Source organism: Miniopterus natalensis, chromosome 2 (genome assembly GCF_054644295.1).
Source record: "Miniopterus natalensis isolate mMinNat1 chromosome 2, mMinNat1.hap1, whole genome shotgun sequence".
In the NCBI taxonomy this organism is placed as follows: Eukaryota; Metazoa; Chordata; class Mammalia; order Chiroptera; family Miniopteridae; genus Miniopterus; species Miniopterus natalensis.
In genome coordinates, this window is record NC_142082.1 from 137,352,013 (window position 1) to 137,377,412 (window position 25,400).

At 38.8% G+C, this 25,400-nt stretch overlaps 1 protein-coding gene across 4 annotated transcripts in view; it reads right to left on the bottom strand.

Moving 5' to 3' along the window:
• The window catches only part of RBMS2 (RNA binding motif single stranded interacting protein 2), a 43,728-nt gene extending 18,790 nt beyond the window's left edge, over positions 1–24,938 (bottom strand). For 3 of the 4 annotated variants that reach the window (XM_016224487.2, XM_016224485.2, XM_016224484.2), the window contains exons 1-2: positions 24,769–24,938; positions 1,503–1,669 (exon numbers count right to left, since the gene is read on the bottom strand). In XM_016224487.2, coding sequence (XP_016079973.1) covers positions 1,503–1,669; positions 24,769–24,834 — 233 coding nt within the window. In that variant the 5' untranslated portion in view covers positions 24,835–24,938. Of the gene's footprint in view, positions 1–1,502; positions 1,670–24,768 lie in introns of those variants that run through there. The other variant, XM_016224486.2, reaches the window with a different exon arrangement.
• Positions 24,939–25,400: the final 462 nt, after the last annotated feature.

Below are 25,400 nucleotides of genomic sequence, written 5' to 3' on the forward strand. Positions count from 1 at the left end.
ATGAGAGTGTCATTGATCAGCTGCCTCCTGCACACCTCCCACTGGGGATCGAGCCCACAACCCGGGCATGTACCCTGACCAGGAATCGAACCTCGATCTCCTAGATCATAGGGCTATGCTCAACCACTGAACCACACTGGCTGCACAAAGGAAGCAGTTTTATACAGACATCTAGCCTTTAGAGATTAAGTTTGTGTAGCCTGGTGCTAGCAAAAAGTCCATATGATGTGCAAACCACATGAGAAGAGTAAGGGATTTGTAGAGTACATATGATACCTCATACATCTATATTTTGTGGGCAAAATGTTCTGCCTCTCCAGGATTTGGGACACTGGAACTTACATATATTGTTGTGGGAGTTTGAATTAGTTTAACCGCTTCAGAAAATTGTTTAGCAGTATCAACAAAAGCTGAACAAATGCACATCCTATGAGTCAGCAGTTTTACTCCTAGGTATATACCCAACATAAATGTGCACACGCATGCACCAAAAGACATGTACAAGTTCATAGCAGCACTGTAGATACCTTTGAGAGTAGGGAAAAGATAGTAACTGAGAGGTGGGCCTCTGAAAAGTCAGTAATGTTCTGTTTCTTGATCTGGTAACAATAAGGATGTGTTCACCTTGTGAAAATTCACTGTTGTATATACACTTATGATTTGTGCATTTTTCTATATACTTCTTATACTTCAAAACAAAGTTTTTAAAATGGTAATTTACATAATCTAAGATTCTGATTTTTCTCTTTCTACCACTCACTTACCAAAATACAATTTTCCTTCTCCTCATTAATGTCCCCATCCTACCCCCAGACTTTTTCCTCTAATAATTCCCCCAACTATATTATTTGAAACATATTTTTCTGCCAAAAGGAAATGAACTGGCATTTCTGCACACTTGCAATTTTTCTGGCATTTTTAGCTGGGCTAATTCCACAGTAGTTATCACCACCTCATGACTCAAGTCCACTCTGAAGAACTCCAAAAGTCTTTAGGGGTTTCTTTAGATGCAAAGTAACAGCCTCTTTCTCCACCTTCATTATCCACTAATTTGAGGGCTCCTCTAGTTCACTGGGAATATCTTTAAAAGCAGAAACTCTCTAAGTATATAATTCAATTAGCTAGTCCCACTTATATCCCCACAGCCGGCTCTCACTGCCTTCTAATCAATACCTTTGGAGATACTGACTGAATATTTCTATTCAAGGTGTACGGACAGGAATCTTTCCACTAAGAACATCAATTCTAGATACCTCCTAGAAACAAAGTCATATACTTGGCTTCAAAGGTCAGTCTTATCCTGGCTTTCCTCAGAGAAACACAAAGGTTTTATATATTAGTAACAGGTAGAATTTATCTTTAAGAGGGGCTGCTGAGAAACCTTATGACAATGGGTAGAAGTAAAACAATATTGCATTTCAGAATAAGAGTATCTGGCAAAAAGCCAGTATTGCCAAATCGATACTTTCCCTGGAAGCCTACCCACACATACCCCAACTTACGATTGACACAACTTGACAAGATCCTGGTCAGTAGTGCCTGGTTGCAAACCCCGGATATAGAGGTTGGTTTTGCTCAACTGGTCATTTCCATTGCTCCCACTGCTGCTGTTAGGGGTACTGTTGCTTGGACTAGGTGGTGCCATCTGCTGAGACAATGACACATATGGCTGCAAGAAGACGTGAGAAACAGGTCAAAAGAATTATACATTTAGATGCTGAAGAGTGAGAAAGATCCTGGCACCTTGGAAAGAATGATTTCAAACTTTAACAGCAATGAACTTGATAGGAGAGTTAAAGTAAAATAAATTAAAAAGAACTAAAGGAATTCCTGTCTGCCATAGAATAAATAAATAAATATGTAATTGTCCTACCTGCCTTTCAGGAATAATAAGAGTCCAAAATAAGCTTGTTAAAGGTTTTGAAAAAAGGTACTTTGTTATAGTGGAATGTTTTTATCACACGGATGCTAGACAACACAATGTATTCCTCTTAAGTAAATTGTGTCATGAGACAAGACTAATAAAATCTAGGTTCCATTCAAAAATGATGAAGAAATACTAAAAAATTGTCAAATCATCAAGGTATAAATAAGCTGAACATAGATTATTCATAAAACTGTAGAATATGAGAACTGCAACATACATGCAAGAGCTTGAAAATTATTGTAATTTTAGACAAAGAAATGAAATACTAATTATGTCAGGTAGTAAAAAATTAAATTCTGTATAATGGTATTAGGGGTTTAGGTGATTATAAGTTATTTACAAGTTTAAATAAATGAAAAATATATTATGGTCAAGAACTCCAGGATGGGGCTGAAACACCTCTAATCTTTCACTACTGACACCAAGACAGGCAACCAGACTCTGCTAAATACTTTGAGGTTCTTCTATTAGAGACAAAATATCAGACTGGCTGGAACATGGATCCATTCCTTCCTTTTATATCCTTATGCTCTAATCAGACTTTTAGTGTTTACATTTGATTCATTATACTCTAAATTTGCATAATTACCTATAAGATAGTGCATTTTACTATATCACACTAATATTCCAGTTCTCCCTTGGCTTAAAGCACTTGATAGTATAAATCTATTAGGAATTACTTTAAAATGCTAGTTTTATCTCCAGGTTTCTCTCTCTCTCTCTCTGGTTTTGGGTGGTGGTGAGGAATTGGATTAGTAACAGAAGAAAAGAGAACCATAAATATTAAAGAGGGAAATCTTCTCCCTAAAGAATCTTAATTAATGTGAAATGTGCCTCTTATATTTCATGCCTCTGACCTCTAGCAAACTTCAAAATAAAAATCTTGCCCGGCAGGACATGGCTCAGCAGTTGAGCATCGATCTAGGATCCAGGAGATCGTGGTTCAATTCCCAGTCGGGGCACATGCCCGGGTTGTGGGCTTGATCCCCAGTAGGGGTTTTGCAGGAGGCAGCCAGTCAATGACCCTCTCATCATTGATGTTTCTATCTATCTCTCTCCCTCCCTCTCTCTTCCTCTCTCTGAAATCAATAAAGATTTTCGTTTAATTAAAATTAAAATTAAAAAATTAAAAAAAAATCTTTACTCAAGCTAAAATACATTAAAGCAGGTATTTCCCTATCTTTATCAGTACAGGCATTCCTCAGAGATACTGCTGGTTCATTCAGTTCTAGACCACTGCAATACAGTGAGTATCGCAATAAAGCGAGTCACACAAATTTTCTGGTTTCCCAGTGCATATAAAAGTTATGTTTTCACTATACTGTAGTCTATTAAACGTGTAACAGCATTATGTCCTTTAAAAATCATGTACTGTACATACCTTAATGAGAAAATACTTTATTGCTAAAAAATGCTAAGCTTCATCTGAGCCCTCAGCAAATCATAATCTTTTTACTGGTGGAAGGTTTTGACTCAGTGTGGATGGCTGCTGACTGATCAGGATGGTGGTTGCTGAAGGTTGGGGTGGCTATGCCAATTTCTTAAAATAAGACAACAATGAAGTTCAACACATTGACTGATTTATCTTTCACAAACGATTTCTCTTATAGCATATGATGCTGTTTGATGTTGTTCTACTGTGTTTACCCACAGTAGAACTTCTTTCAAAATTGGAGTCAATCCTCTCAAACCCTGCTGTTGCTTTATCAACTAAGATTATGTAATATTCTAAATCCCTTGTTGTCATTTCAACATCTTCACCAGGAGTAGATTCCATCTCAAGATACCACTTTATTTGCTCATCTGTAAGAAGCAACTCCTCACTTGTTTTATTATGAGATTTCAACAATTCAGTCACATCTTCGGGCTCCACTAATTCTAGTTCTCTTGCTTTTTTCCACCACATCTGCAGTTACTTCCTCCACTGAAGTTTTGAACCCCTCAAACTCATCATGAGTGTTGGCATCAACTTCTTCTTCCAAGCTCCTATTAATGCTGATATTTTGACTCTTCCCATAAATAACGAATGTTCTTAATGGCATACAGAATGGTGAATCCTTTCCAGGTTTTCGATTTACTTTGCCCAGATCCATCAGAGAAATCACTAACTATGGCAGCTATAAACTTATGAAATGTGTTTGTTTGTTTTTTTATCCTCACCCGAGGGTATTTTTTCCATTGTTTTTTAGAGAGAGTGGAAGGGAGAGATGCGGAGAGAGAGAGAGAGAAACATCAATGTGAGAGAGACACATTGATTAGTTGCCTCTCATATGTGCACTGAGCAGGGCTGGGGATCAAGCCTGCAACCGAGGTATGTGCCCTTGGCTGGAATCCAACCCTGGACCCTTCAGTCCAAGGCCTGACACTCTAACCACTGAACCAAACTGGCTAGGGTGTGTTTCCTTTTTTATTTTGTGTGTGTGTGTGTGTTTTTTAACAGAAGTTTCTTTTTTTTCTTTTTTAAATATATCTTTTTATTGATTTCAGAGAGAGGAAAGGAGAGGGAGAGAGAGATAGAAACATCAATGATGAGAGAGTCATTGATCGGCTGCAGCCCGCAACCCGGGCATGTGCCCTGACCGGGAATCAAACCCCGATCGCCTGGATCCTAGGTCCATGCTCAACCACTGAGCCACACCCGGCTGGGCTTTTTTTTTTTTTTTTTTTAAGAGAGAGAGGAAGGGAGGGTGAGAGAGAAACATTGATGTGAGAGAGAAACATTGATTGGTTGCATCCCATATGCATCCCAACTGGGGACAGAAACTGAAACCTGGGCATGTAACCTGACTGAGAATCAACCTGGCAACCTTTTGGTGCATAGGATGACACTTAACCAACTGAGCCACACTTGCCAGAGCTGAAATGTGTTTAACGCTTAAATAATAAGACTTGAAAATAAAAATTACTCCTTGACTAGTGGGCAGCAGAATGAATGTTGTTAGTAACCATGAAAACAACATTAATCTCCTTGTACATCTCCATCAGAGCTCTTGGGTATACAGATGCATTGTCAATGAACAGTAAAATTTTGAAAGGAATCTTTTTTCTGAGCAGGAGGTCTCAATAGTGGGTTTAAAATATTCAGTAAACCATGATGTAAACAGATATGCTGTCATCCAGTCTTTGTTGTTCCATTGGTAAAGCACAGGCAGAGTAGATTTAGCATAAATCTACTTAAGGGCCCTAGGATTTGGGGAATGGTAAATGAGCACTGGCTCCAACTTAAAGTCACCAGCTGCATTAGCCCCTCACAAGAGAGTCAGCCTGTCCTTTGAAGCTTTGAAGCCAGTCATTAGCTTCTCCCTAGCTATGGAAGTCCTAGATGGCATCTTCTTCCAATATAAGGCTGTTTTGTCTACATTGAAGATCTGTTGTTTAGTGTAGATACCTTTATTAATTATCTTAACTAGATCTTCTGGATAACTTGCTGCAGCTTCTACATCAGCACTTGCTCCTGCACCTTGCACTTTTATGTTATGAGACAGCTTCTTTCCTTAAATCTCATAAACCAACCTCTGCTAGCTTCAAACTTTTTTTCTGCAGCTTTCACCTCTTTCAGCCTTCATAGAATTGAAGCCTTGCTTGGTCTACTTTTTTATGCACTCATTAGCTGATTCTTGTATGTGCCCTGACCAGGGATCAAATCTGCAACCTTAGCGTATTGGGACAATGCTCTAACCAACTGAGCTACCTGGCCAGGGCTGAAGCCTTGCTTGGGATTAGGCTTTGGCTTAAGAGTATTGTGGCTGGTTTGATCTTCTATCCAGATCACTAAAACTTTCTCCATATCAGCAATAAGGCTACTTCTCTTTCTTATCATTCATGTATTCACTAAAGTAGCACTTTAATTTCCTTCAAAAACTTTTCCTTTGTATTCACAACTTGGCTAACTGTGGTGCAAGATGCCTAGCTTTTGGCCTATTTCAGCTTTTAACATACCTTCCTCATTAAGCTTCATCATTTTTAGTTTTTGATTTAAAGTGACAAATGAGAAACTCTTCCTTTCACTTGAACACTTAGAGACCACTGTAGGATTATTAATTTGCCTAATTTCAATATTGTTGTGTCTCAGGGAATAGGGAGGCTGGAGGAAAGGGAGAGAGACAGGGGAACAGCTGGTTGGTGGAGCAGTCAGAACATATAACATTTATCAATTAAATTTGCTGTCTTATATGGGTGCAGCTTGTGGTACCACAAAACAGTTACAATAGCAACATCAAAGATCACTGGTCACAGATCACCACAACAAATATAATAATAATAATAATGATGAAAAAGTTTGAAATATTGAGAGAATTATCAAAATATGACACAGAAACACAAAGTGAGCAAATGCTGTTGGAAAAATAGAGCCAATAGACTTACTTGATGGAGGGTCACCACAAATCTTCAATTTGTAAAAAAAAGCAATATCCACAAAGTGCAATAAAGCAAAACACAAGAAAATGTGGTATGTCTGTATACCACTAAGGAAAATCATCAATTCATAAAGGAAGAAACTAAACTGAATTCACAAAGGAAGACAGCAAGAGAGAAAGAAAAGAAGAGAGGAACTACGTGACAGAGAGATAGCAATTAACAAGATGGCAATAATAAATCCTTACCTAGTAATAATTACTTTAAATGTAAATGGATTAAATTCTCCAATCAAAAGGAACAGAGTAGGTAAATGGATAAGACAAGCTCCAACTATATCCTGCCTATAAAAGACCCACTTCAGATATAAGGACACACACAGAAACCAAGCAAAGGGTTGGAAAAAGATACTCCATACAAATAGGAACCTAAAGAGAGCACGGATAACTATACTCATATCAGAAAAAATATATACTTTAAGTAAAAACACTCTAACAAGAGACAAAGAAGGTCTCTTTATCATTATATAATAATAAAGGGGTCAATTCATCAAGAGGATATAAAAATTGTAAAAATACACCCAGTATCACAACACCTAAATATATTAAGCAAATACTATCAGATCTGAAAGGAGAAATAAACAACAATACAATAATACTAGGGGACTTAGATACCCCACTTTTAACAATGGGTAGATCACCCAGACAGATAACCAATATGTAAACATTGGATTTGAACTATACTTTAGACCAAATGGACCTAACAGAACATTCCATCCAAAAGCAACAGAATACACATTCTTCTCAAGTGCACATGGAAGATTCTCTAGAATCTTAGGTCACAAGACAAGGCTCAACAAATTTAAAAATACTGAAATTATACCAAGTATTTTTTTTTCTGACCAAAATGATATAAAACTAGAAGTAACAGGAGAAAAACTTGAAAATTCACAAATATGACCCTAGCTGGCTTGGCTCAGTGGTTAGAGCGTCAGCCCACAGACTGAAGGGTCCTGGGCTCAATTCCAGCCAAGGGCACATACCTTGGTTGCAGGCTTGATCCCCAGCTCTGGTTGGGGCTCATGTGGGAGGCAACCGATCAATATGTCACTCTTGTTGATGTTTCTCTTTCTCTCTCTCTCCCTTCCACTCTGAAAAGCAATGGAAAAAAATATCCTCAGGTGAGGATTAAAAAAAAAAAAGAAAATTCACAAACATGTGGAAATTAACACACTCCTGAACTACCTATGGGTCAAAGATGAAATTAAAGAAATATCTTGAAACAAAAATGAAAACACAACATACTAAAACTTAGGGGATACAGCTAAAGCAGTTTTAAGAGGGAAGTTTATAGCAATAAATGTCTACATTATGAAAAAAATTATCCCAAATAACAACCTCAAGGAACTAGAAAATGCACAAATTAAGCCCAAGGTTAACAGGAAAGAAAGGAGATAAAGATCAGAGCAGAACTAAATAAAATAGAGAATAGAAAAACAATACAAAAGATGAACAAAACTAAGAGTTAGTTAAAAAAAAATTTTATTGATTGATCTGAGAGAGAGGAAGGAGGAGAGGGGAAGGGGGGGGGAGAGAGAGAAAGATTTTTTTATTCAACTTCTTTATGCATTCATTGGTTGATTCTTGTATGTGCCCTGACCAGGGATCAAATCCTCAACCTTGGTGTACAAGGACTATGCTCTAACCAACTGAGCTACCTGGCAAGAGCCAGTGTTAGTTTTTAAAAAAACATAAACATGTCCTAGCCAATTCTGCTCAGTGGTTAGAGCATCAGCCCTCAGACTAAAGGGTCCCAGGTTCAATTCTGGACAAGGACACATACCTTGGTTGCAGGATCAATCCCCAGCCCTAGTTGGGGTACATCGGGGAGGCAACCAATGGATGTGTCTCTCTCACATCGATGTTTCTCTCCTCTCTCTCGTTCCCTTCCACTCTCTCTAAAAAGCAATGGAAAAAATACCTGCAGGAAAGGATTAAAAAAAAAAAGATGAACAAAATTGACAAAGCTTTAAAGTTTTTTTGTTTTTGATTTAATTGATTTTAGAAAGAAGGGGGGGGAGACATCGATGTGAGAGAAAAATATCGATCATCTGCCTCCCCCTGTATGCCCCCAACTGGGGACAACCAAGTATGTGCCCTGACCAGGAATTGAACCCATGACCCTTTGGTGCCCAAACTTAACACTCCAACCAACTGAGCCACACTGGTCAGGGCTAATTGACAAACCTTTAACTAGACTTACCCAAAAAAGAGAGGACTCAAAATTATAAATGAAAGAGGAGACATTACAGCTGATACCACAGAAATACAAAGGGTCACAAGAAATTGCTATGAACAATTGTACATCCCCAAACTTGATGGTCTAAAAGAAATCAATAAATTCCCAGAAAAATACAACCTACCAAGCCTTAATCATGAAAAAATAGAAAATTTGGACAGACTAATAACAAGTAAGGAGAATGAATAGGCAATCAAACACTCCCCAACAAAAAAAAGCCCAGGACCAGACAGCTTCATGGTTGAATTCTACCAAACATATAAAGGAGAATTAACACCAATTCTTCTCAAACTCTTCCAAAAAAACAAAGAGGAGGGAACACTCTCAAACTCATTTTATGAGGCTAGCATCACCCTGATACCAAAGCCAGATAAGGCCACTAACAAAAAAACAACAGACCAAAATACCTGATGAATATAGATGAAAAAAATTCTCAACAGCATATTAAAAAAAAATAAACGGCATATTAAAAGGATCATACACCATGATCAAGTCAAATTTATCCCTGGATACAAGGATGGTTCAACACACACAAATTAATAAATATGATACACCACATTAATAGACTGAAAGACAAAAATCATATGATCATTTCAATAGATGCCAAAAGAGCAACAGACAACATTCAATATCCTTTCATGTTATCAATGATCAATAAATTGGGTATAGAAGAAACATACCTCAACATAATAAAGGCCATATATGACAAGCTCACAACTAATATCATACTCAGTGGTAAAGGTTGAAAGCTTTTTCTCAAAGATCAAGAACAAGACAAGAGTGCCCATTCTGTCCAGTTTTATCAAACATAGTACTAGAAGTTGTAACCATAGCACTTAGGCAAGAAAAAGAAACAAAGGCATCTAAATCAGAAAGGAAGAAGAAAAATTATCTGTTTGCTGATGACATGATCTTGTATACAGAAAATTCTAAAGACTCCACACCAAAAATGTGAGACCTAATAGATAAATTCGGTCAAGTTTCAGGATACAAAATCAACATACAAAATTCAGATGCATTTCTATACACTAACAATGAAATCAATTGCATTTCTAATCTGAAAAAGGAATATAGAACAATTCCATTTACAATAGCATCAAAAACAATAAAATACTTAGGAATAAATTCATCACATAGGTGAAAGATCTGTACATTGAAACTGCAAAACACTGCTGAAAAAAATGGAAGGAGACAAAAGTAAATGGAAAGATAGTCCATGCTCATAGATCAGAAGAGTTAATGTTGTCAAAATGTCCATACTACCCAAAGCGATGTATAGATTCAATTCTATGTCCTTTTTTCATGCTGTTGAAGTTCTAAGTTCCTTGAGCATCCTTATAACCATTGTTTTGAACTCTGTATCTGGTAGTTTGCCTCCATTTCATTTAGTTCTTTTTCTGGAGATTTCTCCTGTTCTTTCATTTGGGACCTGTTTCTTTGCCTCCACATTTTGACTGCTTCCCCATGTTTGTTTCTATGAATTAGGTAGAGTTGCTATGTCTCCTGGACTTTGTAGAGTGGCCTTGTGTAGTAGATGTCCTATAGGGCCCAGTGGCATAGCCTCCTGCCACTCAAGCTGGGTGCTCCAGGTGTGCTCCTGTGTGGACAGGGCTGTGTGCACAGTCCTGTTGTAGTTGAGCCTTGATTGCTTTTGGCATCACTGGGAAGGACTGACACCCCCTCCAGCTAATCAGCTGTGAGGACCAGCTGTGACTACAGCAGAGGAGCTGCTGTGCAGGAGTTGACCCTAGGGAGCAGGTCTTATTTTCATGGGTCTTTGGTTCTTACAGAATCCGACCTTTGAACTTGTTGCTCGTAGAGGTGGTAGGGTTGTAATCTGTCATAATCTGCTGCCCCAGCAGTGGAGCTCAGAGGGAGCGAGTTCAAGTAAGTCTGTGCATGGGCTTTAAGAGGAACTGCCTGGAACTCCAGCAGCCCTCCATCTCACTCAGCCTCAATCCCTGCTGTTTTATTGTTGTTGTTTTAAATTTTTTATCTTTATTGTTGAAAGTGTTACAGATATCTCCTTTTTCCCCCATTGATCCCCTCCACCCTGCATCCACACACACACACACACACACACCCAGGCCTTCACCACACTGTCTGTGTCCATGGATTATGCATATATGCATATAAGTTCTTTAATTAATCTCTCCCCATCCACTCTCCCACCCCTGCCTTTCTACTGAGATTCATCAGTCTGTTCCATGCTTCTATGTCTCTGGATCTGTTTTGTTCCTCAGTCTATTTTGTTTATTAGATTCCACATATGAATGAGACCATGTAAAACTGAATTAGGAAGAATCAGAAAACCTGAATAGGATAATAACAAATGATGAAATCAAAGCAGTAATAAATAAATAAAAAATCCCAGCAAACAAAAGCCCTGGTCTGGACCACTTCACAGGGGAGCTTTCTAATTCTTTAAGTTGGAGGATTAGATAGTTTATTGAAAAATTTTCTTGCTTTTTGAGATAGGCCTGCAGTGCTATGAACTTCCCTCATAGGACTGCTTTCACTGTGTCCCATAGATTTTGGGTTGTTGTGTGTTCATTTTCATTTGTTTCCAGCAAGTTTTTAGTTTCTTTCTTGATCTTATTGGTAATCCATTCATTGTTTAATAACATGCTATTTAGCCTCCATGTGTTTGAATATTTTTGAGTGTTTTTACTGTAGTTGATTTCTAATTTCATGCTCTTGTGATCTGAGATGCTTGATATGATTTCAGTCTTCTTGAACTTGTAGAGACTGGTTCTGTGTCCTAACACGTGGTCTATCTTTGAGAATGACCCATGTGCACCTGAGAGGAATGCATATTCTGCAGCTTTGGGGTGAAATGTTCTGTAAATATCAATTAAATCCATCTGACCTAGTGTGCCATTTAGTCACTCTTTCTGTGTTGACTTTTTGTCTGGAAGATCTATCCAGTGAAGTCAGCGGGGTGTTAAAGTCAACAACTATGACTGTATTGCTGTTGATCTCTCCCTTAAAGTCCTTAAGGTTATTATTGATAGGTCCTTATTTATTGTGATTTTAATTCTTTATGCCTATGTTTCTCTATTTCTTCTTATTACAGCAGTCCCTTTAACATTTCTTGCAATGCTTCTATTTCTACTTCTAATTACAGCAGGCCCTTTAACATTTCCTGCAATGCTGGTTTGGTGGTGATAAACTCCTTTAGCCTTTTTTTGTCTGGGAAGCTCTTTATTTCACCATCTAATTTGAAAGATAGCCTTGCTGGATAGAGTAGTCTTGGTTTCAGATCCTTGAATACTTCATGCCATTCCCTTCTGGCCTGTAGAGTTTCTGATGAGAAATCAGCTGACAGCCTTATGGGAGCTCCTTTGTAGGCAACATACTGTTTTTCTCTTGCTGCCTTTAAGATTCTGTGTCTTGAATTTTTGGAATTTTAATTATGATATGTCTGGGTGTGAGCCTCTTTGGATTCTTCTTGCTTGGGACTCTCTGTGCCTCCTGAACTTGTGTGACTTTTTCCTTCACCAGGTTAGGGAAATTTTCTGCCATTAATTCTTCAAACAGGTTATCTAACCCTTGCTTACTTCCAACCTCCTCTGGCACTCCTATGATGCAAATATTGTTAGGTTTCATGTTTTCCCACAGCTCCCTTAGACTGTCCTCCTGTTTTTTAATTGATTTTTCTTTTTGGATCTCTAACTGATTTTTTTCTATCCTGTCATCTAATACACTGATATGATCCTCAGCTTCCTCAAATCTGCTGTTTATTCCTTCCAATGTATTCTTTATTTCTACTATGTCATTCTTCATTTCCTTCATAGTTTCCATATCCTTTTTCATGCTATTGAGTATCCTTACAATCAGTATTCTGAACTCTATATCTGATAGATTGCTTATCTCCATTTCATTTACCTCTTTTTCTGGAGACTTCTCTTGTTCTTTCATTTGGGACTTTTTTGTCTCCCCATGTTGGCTGCCTATTTGGGTTTGTTTCTATGTATTATGTAGGCCAGCTAGAACTCTCAGTCTTTTTGGATGGTCTCTGGTGCAGGCCAATGTCAGGCGCTGTTTGTGACTGTCTTTGAGTACCCTGTTTGAAGTTATCAACAACCCATGGCTTGAGTTCCCCTCTGTTGGGGCTGGGTGCATTTGGACAGGACCAAGATGCATACCAAAGTCTGTTTTTCCAAGGCCTGGGTCCAGAAGCAGATCAGGCAAAGACAAAACACTCTGAAGTCTGCCTCTGCCTGCAGGCTGATTAATCTAATTCTGTTAATGAGCCTCAGTTTGTAGAAGCTCCATGGGTAAGGCGAGAGGTTTTCCAGCAGGGTGGGGCAATTGTTTCCCGCTCAGGCAAAAGCTGCTTAGAAGGCAAATGTCTGCCTCTGCAGTATGGGGGAATGACTCGGCACAGGAATCCAGAGGGGTACCCTCTGAGCTCTATCTCCAGAGCCCACACCCCCAGACTCTCCCCACACAGCTCCAGTCCACTCTATCCACCCTCTGCTGGAGCCCAAGGTGAGTGTCTGCACAGGAAACTTTGTGCATTGGCCCTTTAATAGGGTGCCTGCATTTCCAGCCGTCTCTCCCTGGCAGACAGAAACCTGGCTGCTTTTCACAGCCAGATGCTATGTGGGCACTTTTCTCAGTTCTCTTGGCTGGGAAGCCCAGCCTGGGGTCTAGGCCCCAGAGTCCTCAGTGGGAACCATCTACAGTTGAGATAGCCCTCCAGACCTTTAGCTGCTGCCTGTGGGAGCCCAGCCAGCCCTCTCATGCCTCAGCACTTCCTACTAGTCTCTATGGGGTCTCCAATTTTCCTCCTTGGTTATGAGGGTGCTCTCCAGCTCATCCTCATTTGCAGTTGATTATTCAGGAAGGTTTCTCTATATTTTAGTTGTAATTCCAGTTTATCCCGGGAGAGTGTATGTGTAGCTTCCACCTAGTCTGTAGCCATCTTTAATCTCCTCCCAGCTGGTTTTTACAACCAGAAGTTACAGGAACTTCTCTCCCTGGCACTGGAACCCTGCACTGGCGAGGTCTGGTGAGGGGCTAGGACCCCTCGCTCCTCAGGGGGGACCTTTAAAGCCAAGATACCCTTCCTGATCTTAAACCACCACACATGGGTGTGGGACCAGCCTGTTCTGTGGTGACTGGAAGTCCTCTTGAATTGACATTTTTCCAAAGAAGATAGAAAAATGGCCAAAAGGTATATGAAAAAGTGCTTAATATCACTGATCATTAGGAAAGTGCACATCAAAACCACATGAGATGCCTGGCTGGGCGTGGCTTAGCAGTTGAGCATCGACCTAGGATCCAGGAGATCACGGTTCGATTCTAGTCAGGGCACATGCCTGGGTTACAGGCTTGATCCCGAGTTGCATGCAGGAGGCAGCCAATGATAACTCTCTCATCATTAATGTTTCTATCTCTCTCTCTCTCCCTCTCCCTTCCTCTCTCTGAAATCAATACATTTATTTAAAAAAACAACAACAACCATGAGATATCACCTCATACCTGTTAGAATGACTAGTTAATTAATTAATTAATTAGTTAATTAATAGATGCTAGCAAAGATGTGAAGAAAAGGGAACCCTGGAGCACTGTTGGTGGGAATATAGAATTAGTACAGTCACTATTAAAACAGTATGGACTCCCCAACCAGAATGGCTCAGAGGTTGAACATCGACCTATGATCTAGGAGATCACAGTTCGATTCCTGGTCAGGGCACATGCCCAGGTTGTGGGCTCAATCCCCAGCAGGGGGTGTGCAGGAGGCAGCCAATCAATGACTCTTTCTTATCATTAATGTTTCTCTCACTTTCACTCTCACTCTCCCTCCCCCTGAAGTCAAGAAAGACATATTTAGAAATATATATGATAGCAGATATTTTTAAAATATCCATAGGACTAGGAGAAAAACAGAAAATAAAGTTTATACCCCAGAAAGTAAAATATTTAAAGATAGAAAATATAGTAGTCCCCCTTATCTTCAGGAGATGTTCCAATGTGCCCAGTGGACACCTGAAGCCGTGGATAATACCAAACTCTATATATGTTATGCTTTTTCCTATACATACATACCTATAATAAAGTTTAATTTCTAAATGAGGCACAGTAAGAGATTAACAACAATAACCAACAAAGCAGAATAATTACAATGATATAGTGTAATAAAAGTTATGTGAATGTGGTTTCTCTCTCCAGTAATTTTCATGTTTTTCAGTCCAAACCTATTCCTAAATCTGTGTAACCATTCCTTACTTGCATTAAATGGCTTAGCGTCACTCATTTCAGAGGATCCCTTGCTGAAGTCTTAATACAGGCTCAATGTTTTCTGCCACAACACAGGGCCATCAATCGGAACACATTTTCTGTTCAGGTCTTCCACCCACAAATTTAATTAAGCACTTAGCATGCACTGCGGACATAACTTTTGCAGTTTGAAGTGCAACAACCGAACCAGCACAAATTTCTTTTTCCTTCTTCACAATTTCACAGACAGAAGATTTGTTTTCACTGCAGACCTTAGCAATCTCAGCATACAATTTAAAAATTTTTTCATATTAAGAACTTTCATATTTTTCCTTAAAGAAAGCACTCTACAGCTTCTCTTTGGCATATTCGAATTGCCAGCATCACTACTCTTGAACTTTTAAGGCTATTATTGAGTAAAATATGGATTACTTAAACATAAGCACTGCAATACCAAATTAGTCAATCTGATGACCAAAAGGCCTACTGAGTGACTGAAAATGTTGGACAAAGGGATGATTCATGTCCCCAGCAGGATGCAGCAGGGGGGCGGTGTAAGATTTTGTCATGTTACTTAGGACAGCACACAATTTAAAACTTACGAATTGTTTATTTCCCCATTCAATGGGGAAAGAAGTCTTTTTGACAAGTGGAATTGGGAAAACTGGATATCTACCGGCAAGAGAATGAAGTTGGGCCCTGGCTGGGTAGTTCAGTTGGTCAGAGTGTTATCCCAATATGCCAAGGTTGTGGGTTCGATCCCTGGACAGGGCACATACGAGAATCAACCAATGAATGCATAAATAAGTGGAACAACAAATTAATGTCTCTCTTTCTCCTTTCCTCCCTCTAAAATCAATAAAGTAAAATCTTTTTTAAAAAGAATGAAACTGTACTCTTAACTTACACTATATGCAAAAATTAACCCCAAATGGATCAAAGACCTAAGCATAAAAGCTAAAACTATAAAACTTTTGGAAGAAAACATAGGGGGAAAAGCTTCAAGAGACTGGATTTGACAATTTCTTAGATATGACACCAAAAGAATAGGCAACAGAAGGAAAATATATATAAATTGAAATAAATCAAAATTAAAACTTTAAAGAACACAAGCAAGAGTAAAAAGGCAGCCTACAAAATGGAAAAAATATTTTATATATTATATTATATATATTCAGAATATATAAATAACTTAACAACAAAAAACAATCCATTAAAAAATGGGCAAAGGACTTAAAAAGACATTTCTCCAGCCTGGCTGGTGTGGCTCAGCGGTTGAGCATCGACCTATGATCCAGGAGATCACGGTTCGATTCCCAGTAAGGGCACATGCCCAGGTTTCGGGCTCGATCCCCAGTAGGGGACGTGCAGGAGGCAGCCAATCAATGACTCTCATCATTGATGTTTTTCTCTCTCTTCCCCCCTCCTTCCTTCCTCTCTCTGAAATCAATAAAGACATATATATATATATATATATATATATGTATAAAGCATGAAAATAAAAAAAAGACACGTCTCCAAATAAGATATACAAATGGCCAACAAGTACATGAAAAGATGCTCAACATCACTAATCATTAGAGAAATGAAAATCAAAACTACAATGAGATACCATATCACATCCTTTAGAATAGCTACTATCAAAAAAACTGAAAATAAGTGTTGGCAAGGATGTAGAGAAATCAGAAGAACCCTTGTGCACTGTTGAAAGGAATGTAAAATAGTATAGCTGCTATGGAAAAAAACATGGTGATTCCTCAAAAAATTAAAAATAGAATTACCATATGATTCAGCAATTCCACCTCTGGGAATATAACCAAAAGAACTGAAAGCAGAGTCTTGAAGAGATTATCTGTACACCCATGTTCAAAGAAACATTACTTACAATAGCCAAAAGATGGAAGCAACCCAAGTGTCTCTCACGGAAGACTGGATCAATAAAATGTACTATACACATACAACAAAATATTACTCAGCCTTAAAAAGCAAGGAAATTTTAGTCCTGGCCAGGTAGCTCAGATGGTTAGAGTGTTGTCTCGATAGGCCAAGGTTGGGGTTCAATCCCCAGTCCAGGAACATACAAGAATCAACCAATGAATACATGGATAGATGGAACAGCAGATAGATGTTTCTCTCTCTCTCCCTCCCTTTCTCTCTCTCTAAAATAATAAATCAAAATTTTTAAATAAATAAAAAGGAAATTCTGACATATGTACCAGCATGGATGAACCTTCAGGACATTATACTGAGTGAAATAAGCCAAATAAAAAGACAAATACTGTATGATTCCATTTATATGAGGTATTTCAAGAACTCAAAGGAGAACAGTGGCTGCCAGAGGCTGAGGGGGAAGGAAGAATGGGGAGTTGTTTAATAATGGGTGTAGACTTTCAGTTTTGCAAGATGAAAAGAGTTCTGGAGATTGGTTGTACAACAATGTAAGTAAATGTACTTAATACTACTATACTGTACACTCAAAAATGGAAAAAATTAACATTATGCTAAGTGAAATAGGCCAGTCAGAGAAAGACAAGTAAAATATGATTTCATTCATATGTGGAATCTACTGAACAAAAGAAACTAACAGACAAAATAGAAACAGACTCATAGATAGAGAGCAGACTGACAGCTGTCAGAGGAGAGTGGGGTTGCAGGGCTGTGTGGAAAAGGTGAAGGGATTAAGCGCAAGCACACACACACACACACACACACACACACACACACACAAAACCACCAAATAGACACAGACAATAGTACGGTTATTACCAGAGGGAAAGGGAGGTGGGGGGAGGTAGAAGAGGGTACAGGGGAGATAAATGGTGATGAAAGGAGACTTGACTTGGGGTGGCAAACACACAATAAAATATACAGGTGATATATTATAGAACCGTACACCTGAAACCTATATAATTTTATTAACCAATGTCACCCCAATAAATTTAATTTTAAAAATGGGGAAAAGTAGTAACTTTTATGTAATATGTATTTTACCATAATTAAAAAACAAATACAGCCTGGCTGGGTGGCTCAGTTGGTTGAGCGTCATCCTGTACACCAAAAAAAAAAAAGGTTGCAGGTTCATTTTCCGGATTTCGGATTCAATCCCTGGGGGGAGGGATTGAAGGCAACTGATGGATGTTTCTCTCACACATAGATGTTTCTCTCTCTTTTTCTCTCTCTCTTGCTCTCACACACACACATGCACATCAATAAAAATATCCTTGGGTGAGGATTAAAAAAAAAAGGTACAGTCTTCAAAAACATACACACATCGATACAGTACTGAGAAAAAGAGAATTGGAGGTAAGGAAGTAGAGACTCTATAGAAACTACTCTTTCAAGAAGTTTGATCATGAAAGGGATCAGAAAAATGGGACAGTAACTGGCAGGAGACACGAAATTAAAGCAAGTTTGTTCCTTATTATTTTTAAGATGAAAGAAACTCTAAACTTGCTTACATGCAAATAGTAATAAAGAGAATGGAATCATGTCTTCCATGGGTAATTTTAGTTATAACTGCTAACCTTAATGACCATTAACCATGTACCAATAAAGTAGGTACTAGTATTAGGGATAAGTCAAGGTTTTTGGCCTAATTACCTGGAAGAATCAGTTACCATTTACTGAGATGAAGAAGACAGTGAGTTCTGACAGGGCAGGGAGGCAGAAAGCAGGCAGGAACTCTATCTTAAACACATTAAATTTGAAATGTCTGATAAATATCTAAATGGTGATATCAAGTATGATTTTAGATATTTGAATCTGGGAAGCAGGAAGGTAGTCCAGGTTGGAAATATAACTTGAGAGTTGTCATCGTATGAGTGATATTTAAAGCTATGAGACTGAATAAAATTATGAAGGGAGAAGTGTAGACAGAAAAAGTCAAGGACTGAGTCTACAAGGTTTAGAGACCAGGAAATTTATGAGGAAAGGAGCCTGAAGAAGACAGGCCATAAATACTAGAGGAAAAGGACAGTGGGGTGTTCTGTAAACCCAATCAAGAAAGTGTTTCAAAAAATAGCACGGTCAACTGTGCCAAGTGTTGACAATAAGTAAGATGAGGGCGAAGAACTGACCATTCAAGAATATGAAAGTCTACCCTTGGGGGTATGGCTCACTTGGTTAGAGTAACGTCCTGTGTACCAAAGGGCCGAGGGTTCGATTCCCAGTAAGGGCACATACCTAGGTCTCGGGTTCAATCCTGTTTGGGGCACATACAGGAAACAACCAATCAATGTGGGCTAGATCCCCAGTAGGGGGCGTGCAGGAGGCAGCCGATCAATGACTCTCATCAATGATGTTTCTATCTCTCTCCCTCTCCTTTCCTCTCTCTGAAATCAATAAAGATATTTTTTTTAAAAAAAAAAAAAGAAAGGCAGTTTTGAAGAATTACAGAAATTACTCTGTGGTACCTCCACCTTAACTCCATATTTTTCAATATAGGCGTTAATTTTTCCATCGTTATAAAATGATATTATCATCATGACCCAAATTTGGCTAAATATTCCAGGCATAGGTGATGCAAAAATAGCTTGGTGCAAAAACAGCGATTGCCTTCACATCTTCATTTGTGTACTCCTAATCTCAGTATCTGCCACCCCATTACACAAGATTATCCTGACAGCACAGAGTTTCTGTAAATCTGGAAGTGTGGTAAAGAACAGTGACTGCTGCCTAGAATCATTCATATTTTCCTGTTGACTGAATGTCTCAGCAATCAGGCCTTGTGGGACCATCCCTACTGTTTTGAGCTCCTCAAAGACCCCCTCACAGTTCTTTGGCACCACTCCCAGCATGCCCCTGGACATATATGCTACTTTCTCTTGGGTATATATACCTAGGAGTGTACTTAATCTTTTAAGGAAATGCCAAACTGTCTTCCAAAGAAGCTGCACCATTTTATATTCCCACCAGCAGTGTATGCAGGGTCCAATTATTCTACATTATTATCTTTTTTATTACAGCCATCCTAGAGGGTGTGAAGTGATATCTCATTGTGGTTTTAATATGCATTTCTTTTTCTTTTTTTTAATATAACTTTATTGATTTCGGAGAGAGGATGAGAGAGAGTTAAAACATCAATGATGAGAGGGTTGTCATTGATGGGCTGCCTCCTACATGCCCCCGAATGGAGATCGAGCCTGCAACCTGGGCATGTGCCCTGACCGGGAATCAAACCACGATCTCCTGCATCCCAGGTCAATGCTCAACCATTGAGCCACGCCCAGCCAGGCCTGATATGCATTTCTTCAATGGCTAAAAATACTGAGCATCTTTTCATGGCTACTTATAGATCTTCTCTGGAGAAATATCTATTCAGATCTTTAGCTCATTTTTTAAACGGTTCTGCTCTCCATCTTAGTTCTTAAAAGATTAGCCTATACACATACCATGTATACTTCCTTACCTTGTTTCACTCAGCAACCCATTCCAACCTTGCTTTTTGCTCCCCAATCTGAAATTGTTTGTCAAAGTCACCAACCACCTCTACACTAACAAAATCAATGACTATTCTTCAGTCTTCATCTTTCAGGATAAAACTATGGTTTGAGGGTTTGTATTTAATTCCAACTGACCTCTTATTCTAATCTTCATTTTCCCTGTCCTGTTTCTTATCTATATTTTTCTGTTTTACAGCATATTTTCTTATTGAATGAAAACTATAAACCAACAATCAAAGGGTATATAAAGAGAACTACAGGTACCACAAAGCAGAATGAATGGAATGGAATCCTGGGGAGTGATAAAGATTATGACTGATACTTTAGTGAGCATGATCAGTTGGGAGAATCTGTGAGAGGAGTTGAGCTTATGAGAGAAGTTCTTGCATTTTATGGCATCAAGAGAACCTGGAGGAAGAACTCTATGCTTAAATGAAACTCTGTGGTTGTAATTGCCCCACACACACTTAATTTCCTTTTCCCCCCTCTATCCTCTCCATCTTGGCACACAGGGCAGTGCAGCTTGATACGTCTATATGTACTGGGTTGCAATCCTTTCTTTTCCTGAATAAATCATTTCTAGTGAAGAAATGCTTAGTTGATACTAGTTTTTGTAGTTGACAGGGGTGGTGGAGAAGATAAAGAAAGGCTGGATAGCCCATCTGGCATGGCTCAGCAGTTGACCACTGACTTATGATCCAGGAGATTGTGGTTTGATTCCCAGTCAGGGCACATGCCGGGGTTGTGGGCTCCATCCCCAGCAGGGGGCGTGCAAGAGGCAGCCAATCAATAATTCTCTCACCATTGATGTTTCTCTCCCTCTCCCCCCCCCCACTGCCTCTGAAAAGCAATAGAGAAAAAAATCCTCAGGTGAGGATATAAAAATAAATAAATACATATATATAAGATCAAGAGAAAATAGAAATTTATGCAAAATAGGTTGGGAAAGGCAAATTATCCCAAATTATCTGTCCCTTTTCTTTTTTTCCAAAGGAAATGATTGTTGATGCTCTGAGGAGTTAAATTATAATAACACATGCCAGGAAGATGATGTCAGGGAAGGCGTGGTTAAGCCCTTTACAAGTCTGAAATTCCTTTAGTCCCAAACATTTCCTCTTTAAATCTTACCTACATTCAAATCCCTCTACTGATCTAATGTTGAAGAAACAGTGTTGAGACCTTAGAACACAGATCTTTTTACTTCAGGCTTTTTTTTTTTAACGAACCAATAATAATTGAAAGTCATTAAAATAGATGTTTTTAAAAAATGTACCACATTATTTTATGGAATCTCTCTTTGAAATCCACATTTTCCCCCTTCTGTGACTATTTTAATTCCAAAGAAAGGAATGGATATTCAGCACTACATCCTGAGGAAAAAAACCTGCCTTTATTAGGAATTATACATTTGTTGTTTTGATTTGCATTTCCCTAATAATTAGTGGTGCTGAACATCTTTTCATATGCCTGTTGGCCATCTGTATGTCTTCCTTGGAAAAATATCTATTCAGATCCTCTGCCTATTTTTCATTTGGGTTATTTGTTTTTTGTTGTTGAGTTGTATGAGTTCTTTATATATTAACCTCTGATACTAACCTCTTATTGGAAGTATTGTTTGCAAATGTCTTCTCCCCCCATCGCAAAAAACCTTCTCCCACTTGTTCTGTTGATGGTTTCCTCTGCTGTGCAGAAGCTTTTTCGTTTGATGGAATCCCATTAGTTTATTTTTGCTTTGTTTCCTTTGCCTTTGGAGTCAAATTCCAAAAACACCACTATGACCAATGTCCAAAAGCTTAGTACCTATGTTTTCTTCTATGTATTTTATTGTTTCAAGTCTTACATTCAAGTCTTTAATCCATTTTGAGTTAATTTTTGTATGTTGTATCATATAGTGGTCTACTTTTATTCTCTTGCATGTGGCTATCCAGTTTTCCCAACACCATTTATTGAAGAGACTTTCCTTTCTCCACTGTATATTCTTAGCTCCTTCATTGTAAATTAGTTGCCCATATATGTGTGGGGTTATTTCTGGGCTCCCAATTCTGTTCCATTGGCCTGTGTTTTTGTTTGAATCAGATATTTAGAATTTGTACTTTTTTAGAAGTTTAGAGTTCGATTGTTCTTTCAGTTTTTTAAATATTTTTGACAGGTCCAAGAACTTTATTACATAGACTTATTCTACTTGAGAAACTGAGTTCTTAATAGAAATGGCAAATTGGCCAACATCAAAATTGTAACTTTACCTTGTCATAGAAAAAGTCTGGTAGAGTACATATACCAAACTGCTGCCAGTTATTCTCCTTGAGGGGTGAGATTTGGGTAATAAACATCAGGACATGAAGGGAGGACTTGACTTTTAATTTTATAAACCTCTTCATGTTTAAGGATTTTTGTTATTGTTGTTGTTGTTGGTGGTGGTGGTGGTGGTTGTTTTAATCCTCACCTGAGGATATTTTTTCCATTACTTTTTCAGAGAAAGTGGAAGGGAGAGAGAGAGAGAGAAATACATCGATGTGAGAGAGACACATCAATTGGTTGCCTCCCGCACCCACCCCAAACAGGGCCAGGGATCCAGTCTGCAACAGTAATAGGTGCCCTCGGCTGGAATCAAACCCGAGATCCTTCAGTCCGCGGGCCGATGCTCTAACCACTGAGCCAAACCAGCTAGGACTATGCTTAAGTTTTTTTTAATTGGTATGTCTTACACTTACTACTAAAAACTAATAAAAGTTATGTTTCAAATTAAACCTTAGGTATAAAAATGCACAAATTACATGAGCAAATCCATCTAAAACACTCTCCTCAAAAGAGAAATGAACACATGAAGCTCTATATTTCAACACAAAAACAAAGAGCAATGTAGTAATGCTTTAGTCTAAATATACCTAATAGTCACAGACTTACATATAGACGCAAGGAATCATATATATAGCCACAAAGTGATGTCATCATAACACTGACCTGTGAGAACCCAAAGATTTCTTGACAAATGCATTAGTAAGTATGTATCTACTCCCCACCACCACCACCACTGCCAATGTTTCCTGAATTGCTTCTCAAAATTTACAAGTTATCAAGAAGAGAGGTAAGATTTAAATCCAAACCCATAAGCATACCTCTTTGTCCCCTTTACTATCCTAGATTCAGAAGATGGTTAAACGTTATTTTATACTACAAGTGGGGAAGCAAGTAGAGAGCTAAGAAAAGAGAAGATTTTTAGATAGCATCAAATACATGAAACCCCTAATAGGAAAAAAACTAATTCCTCTAATTCATTTTACTTTATTTTAATGGGTCTGGTTAACTGGAGAGACTTGGGGGAGGGAAAAAATCAGGAAGAAAACTTTCATATAGTACTATGTAAGATCTGAAAAGAATAAAAAAGATGAACTATCCCTCGAAGTCATATATCCATAAATATGTGTGTATGTATTATAAATAACCAACACCCGACCCATATTTTTTAAGGATATAACTGGAATGAATACCATATAATCCATAAACTAACACTAAGTGTTTTGGGTCTAAACATTTACTCACTGCCTTGATCACACACTGTGTTTAAATCTACCTGTAACAGTTTCTTTAGGTATATGAGAAAGCAGCAGGAATCCTTTCCCACCCTCCAGCACTCCATCAGATGATCAAAGGATCCCTAAATGTCTATGGTATCTTTTTTCTTCAAAGAACAGCTAGGACACTGAGAGAGGGTAAAGGGTCTTTCTGTTACAGCATGGAGTTCCTCCTAATCAGCCCTGAAATGCCAAAAAACTACCAAGGATATTCTCTGGCAAATGTGGGCATGATGTCCACCTCTCTCCAGACTGCTCAGGTGTCCAAGCAAAGACAACTCTTTGGCAGCCTCAGGTTAATCCTAAAGACTCCAAGGATCCCTGCTGAGCCTGACTATCTACAGATCTCAAAGCACCAGCTCGGCAGCAAAGCCCAAAGAATCACAGAACTTTCTGCCTTAATCCTAAAGCATGTCTTCTCTTAAGGCTCCTTTCCTTCAGGCTGGGTCGGGTGGGGTCTCTATCTAGTCTAGAAGAGTACAACCAGTTCTTGATGAAGCTGTTGTGATTTCACTGACTATATTTCTGCTACCTGGTATTACTGGTGGAATGGGCAGGAAGGAAGGTGGGGTGAGAGAGAATGGAAACAGTTAATCAAATAAAATAGTACTGGAGGGGGGTGGACTAGGGGCCAGGGTCTGAGATGACATATTATCCCTGTGGAGATTAGGTATATCAGCAAGAAGTCAAACTAACTTCATTTCTCAAAGATAAAAACTTGTTTTTAATTCCCCTGCCTTCTCAGGCCTCACATACAAAGACTGTAAATTCCTGGAACTTCAGAACCAGGTAAAAAAAGATGCCAGAAAGTGGTGGAAAAGGGAGAGGTGCTGAGATGAGAAAGGAATCCTTTTCCTGTCTTAAAGAGAATGTTAGAGCCAAGAGCACTCCCGGATTCCCAGAAAAGGAAGTAGCTGAATTCCAAAAAAAAAGCACTTTTCCCTACCTTTTTGTTGTTCTTGTTATAGCCAAAAGTCGAAATCCCAGGTCTGGAAGTCACTGATAGCAGCATTTTCTCTTTAATATTAGGGAGCTGAGAGAGAGGAGAGGGAGAGGAACAGGGAGGGAAGAGAGAGAGGGAGAGAGAGAGGAAAAGGAGAGAGGGAGAGAGAGGGAGAGGAGGAGAGGGAGAAAGAGAGAGGGAGAGAGGGAGAGAGAGGGAGGGAGGGAGGGAAGGGGAGGGAGGGAGAGGGTGAAGTGAGGGGGAGGAGAAAGGGGGAGAAAAGGAGCAGGAGGGAGAGAAATGAGGGGGGGTGGGTAAAGAATGAGCTAGGGCTGCTTGTTGACGTCACTGAGAGAAGTTAACCCAGAGTCTGAATGAGGCACTACCACTGGGTCCTAATGCCCAAGATGTTATTTTTTAATTTTTCACAGGCTCAGTAGTTGAAGCAAAAAGAAAAGTTCTTACCCTTTTCAATCCCATCCTCTTTCCTCTAGGAACAAGTTCTGAGTCTCATGAAAAGACAATGGGAATTATTTTCCCTTAGATACTAGCTAAAAGAAGATTGCAAGTTTGATTTTAAAGGGGCCACTGGGACACTGCCTTGGAGAATATGTGAAGAAAACCATACTAAGAAT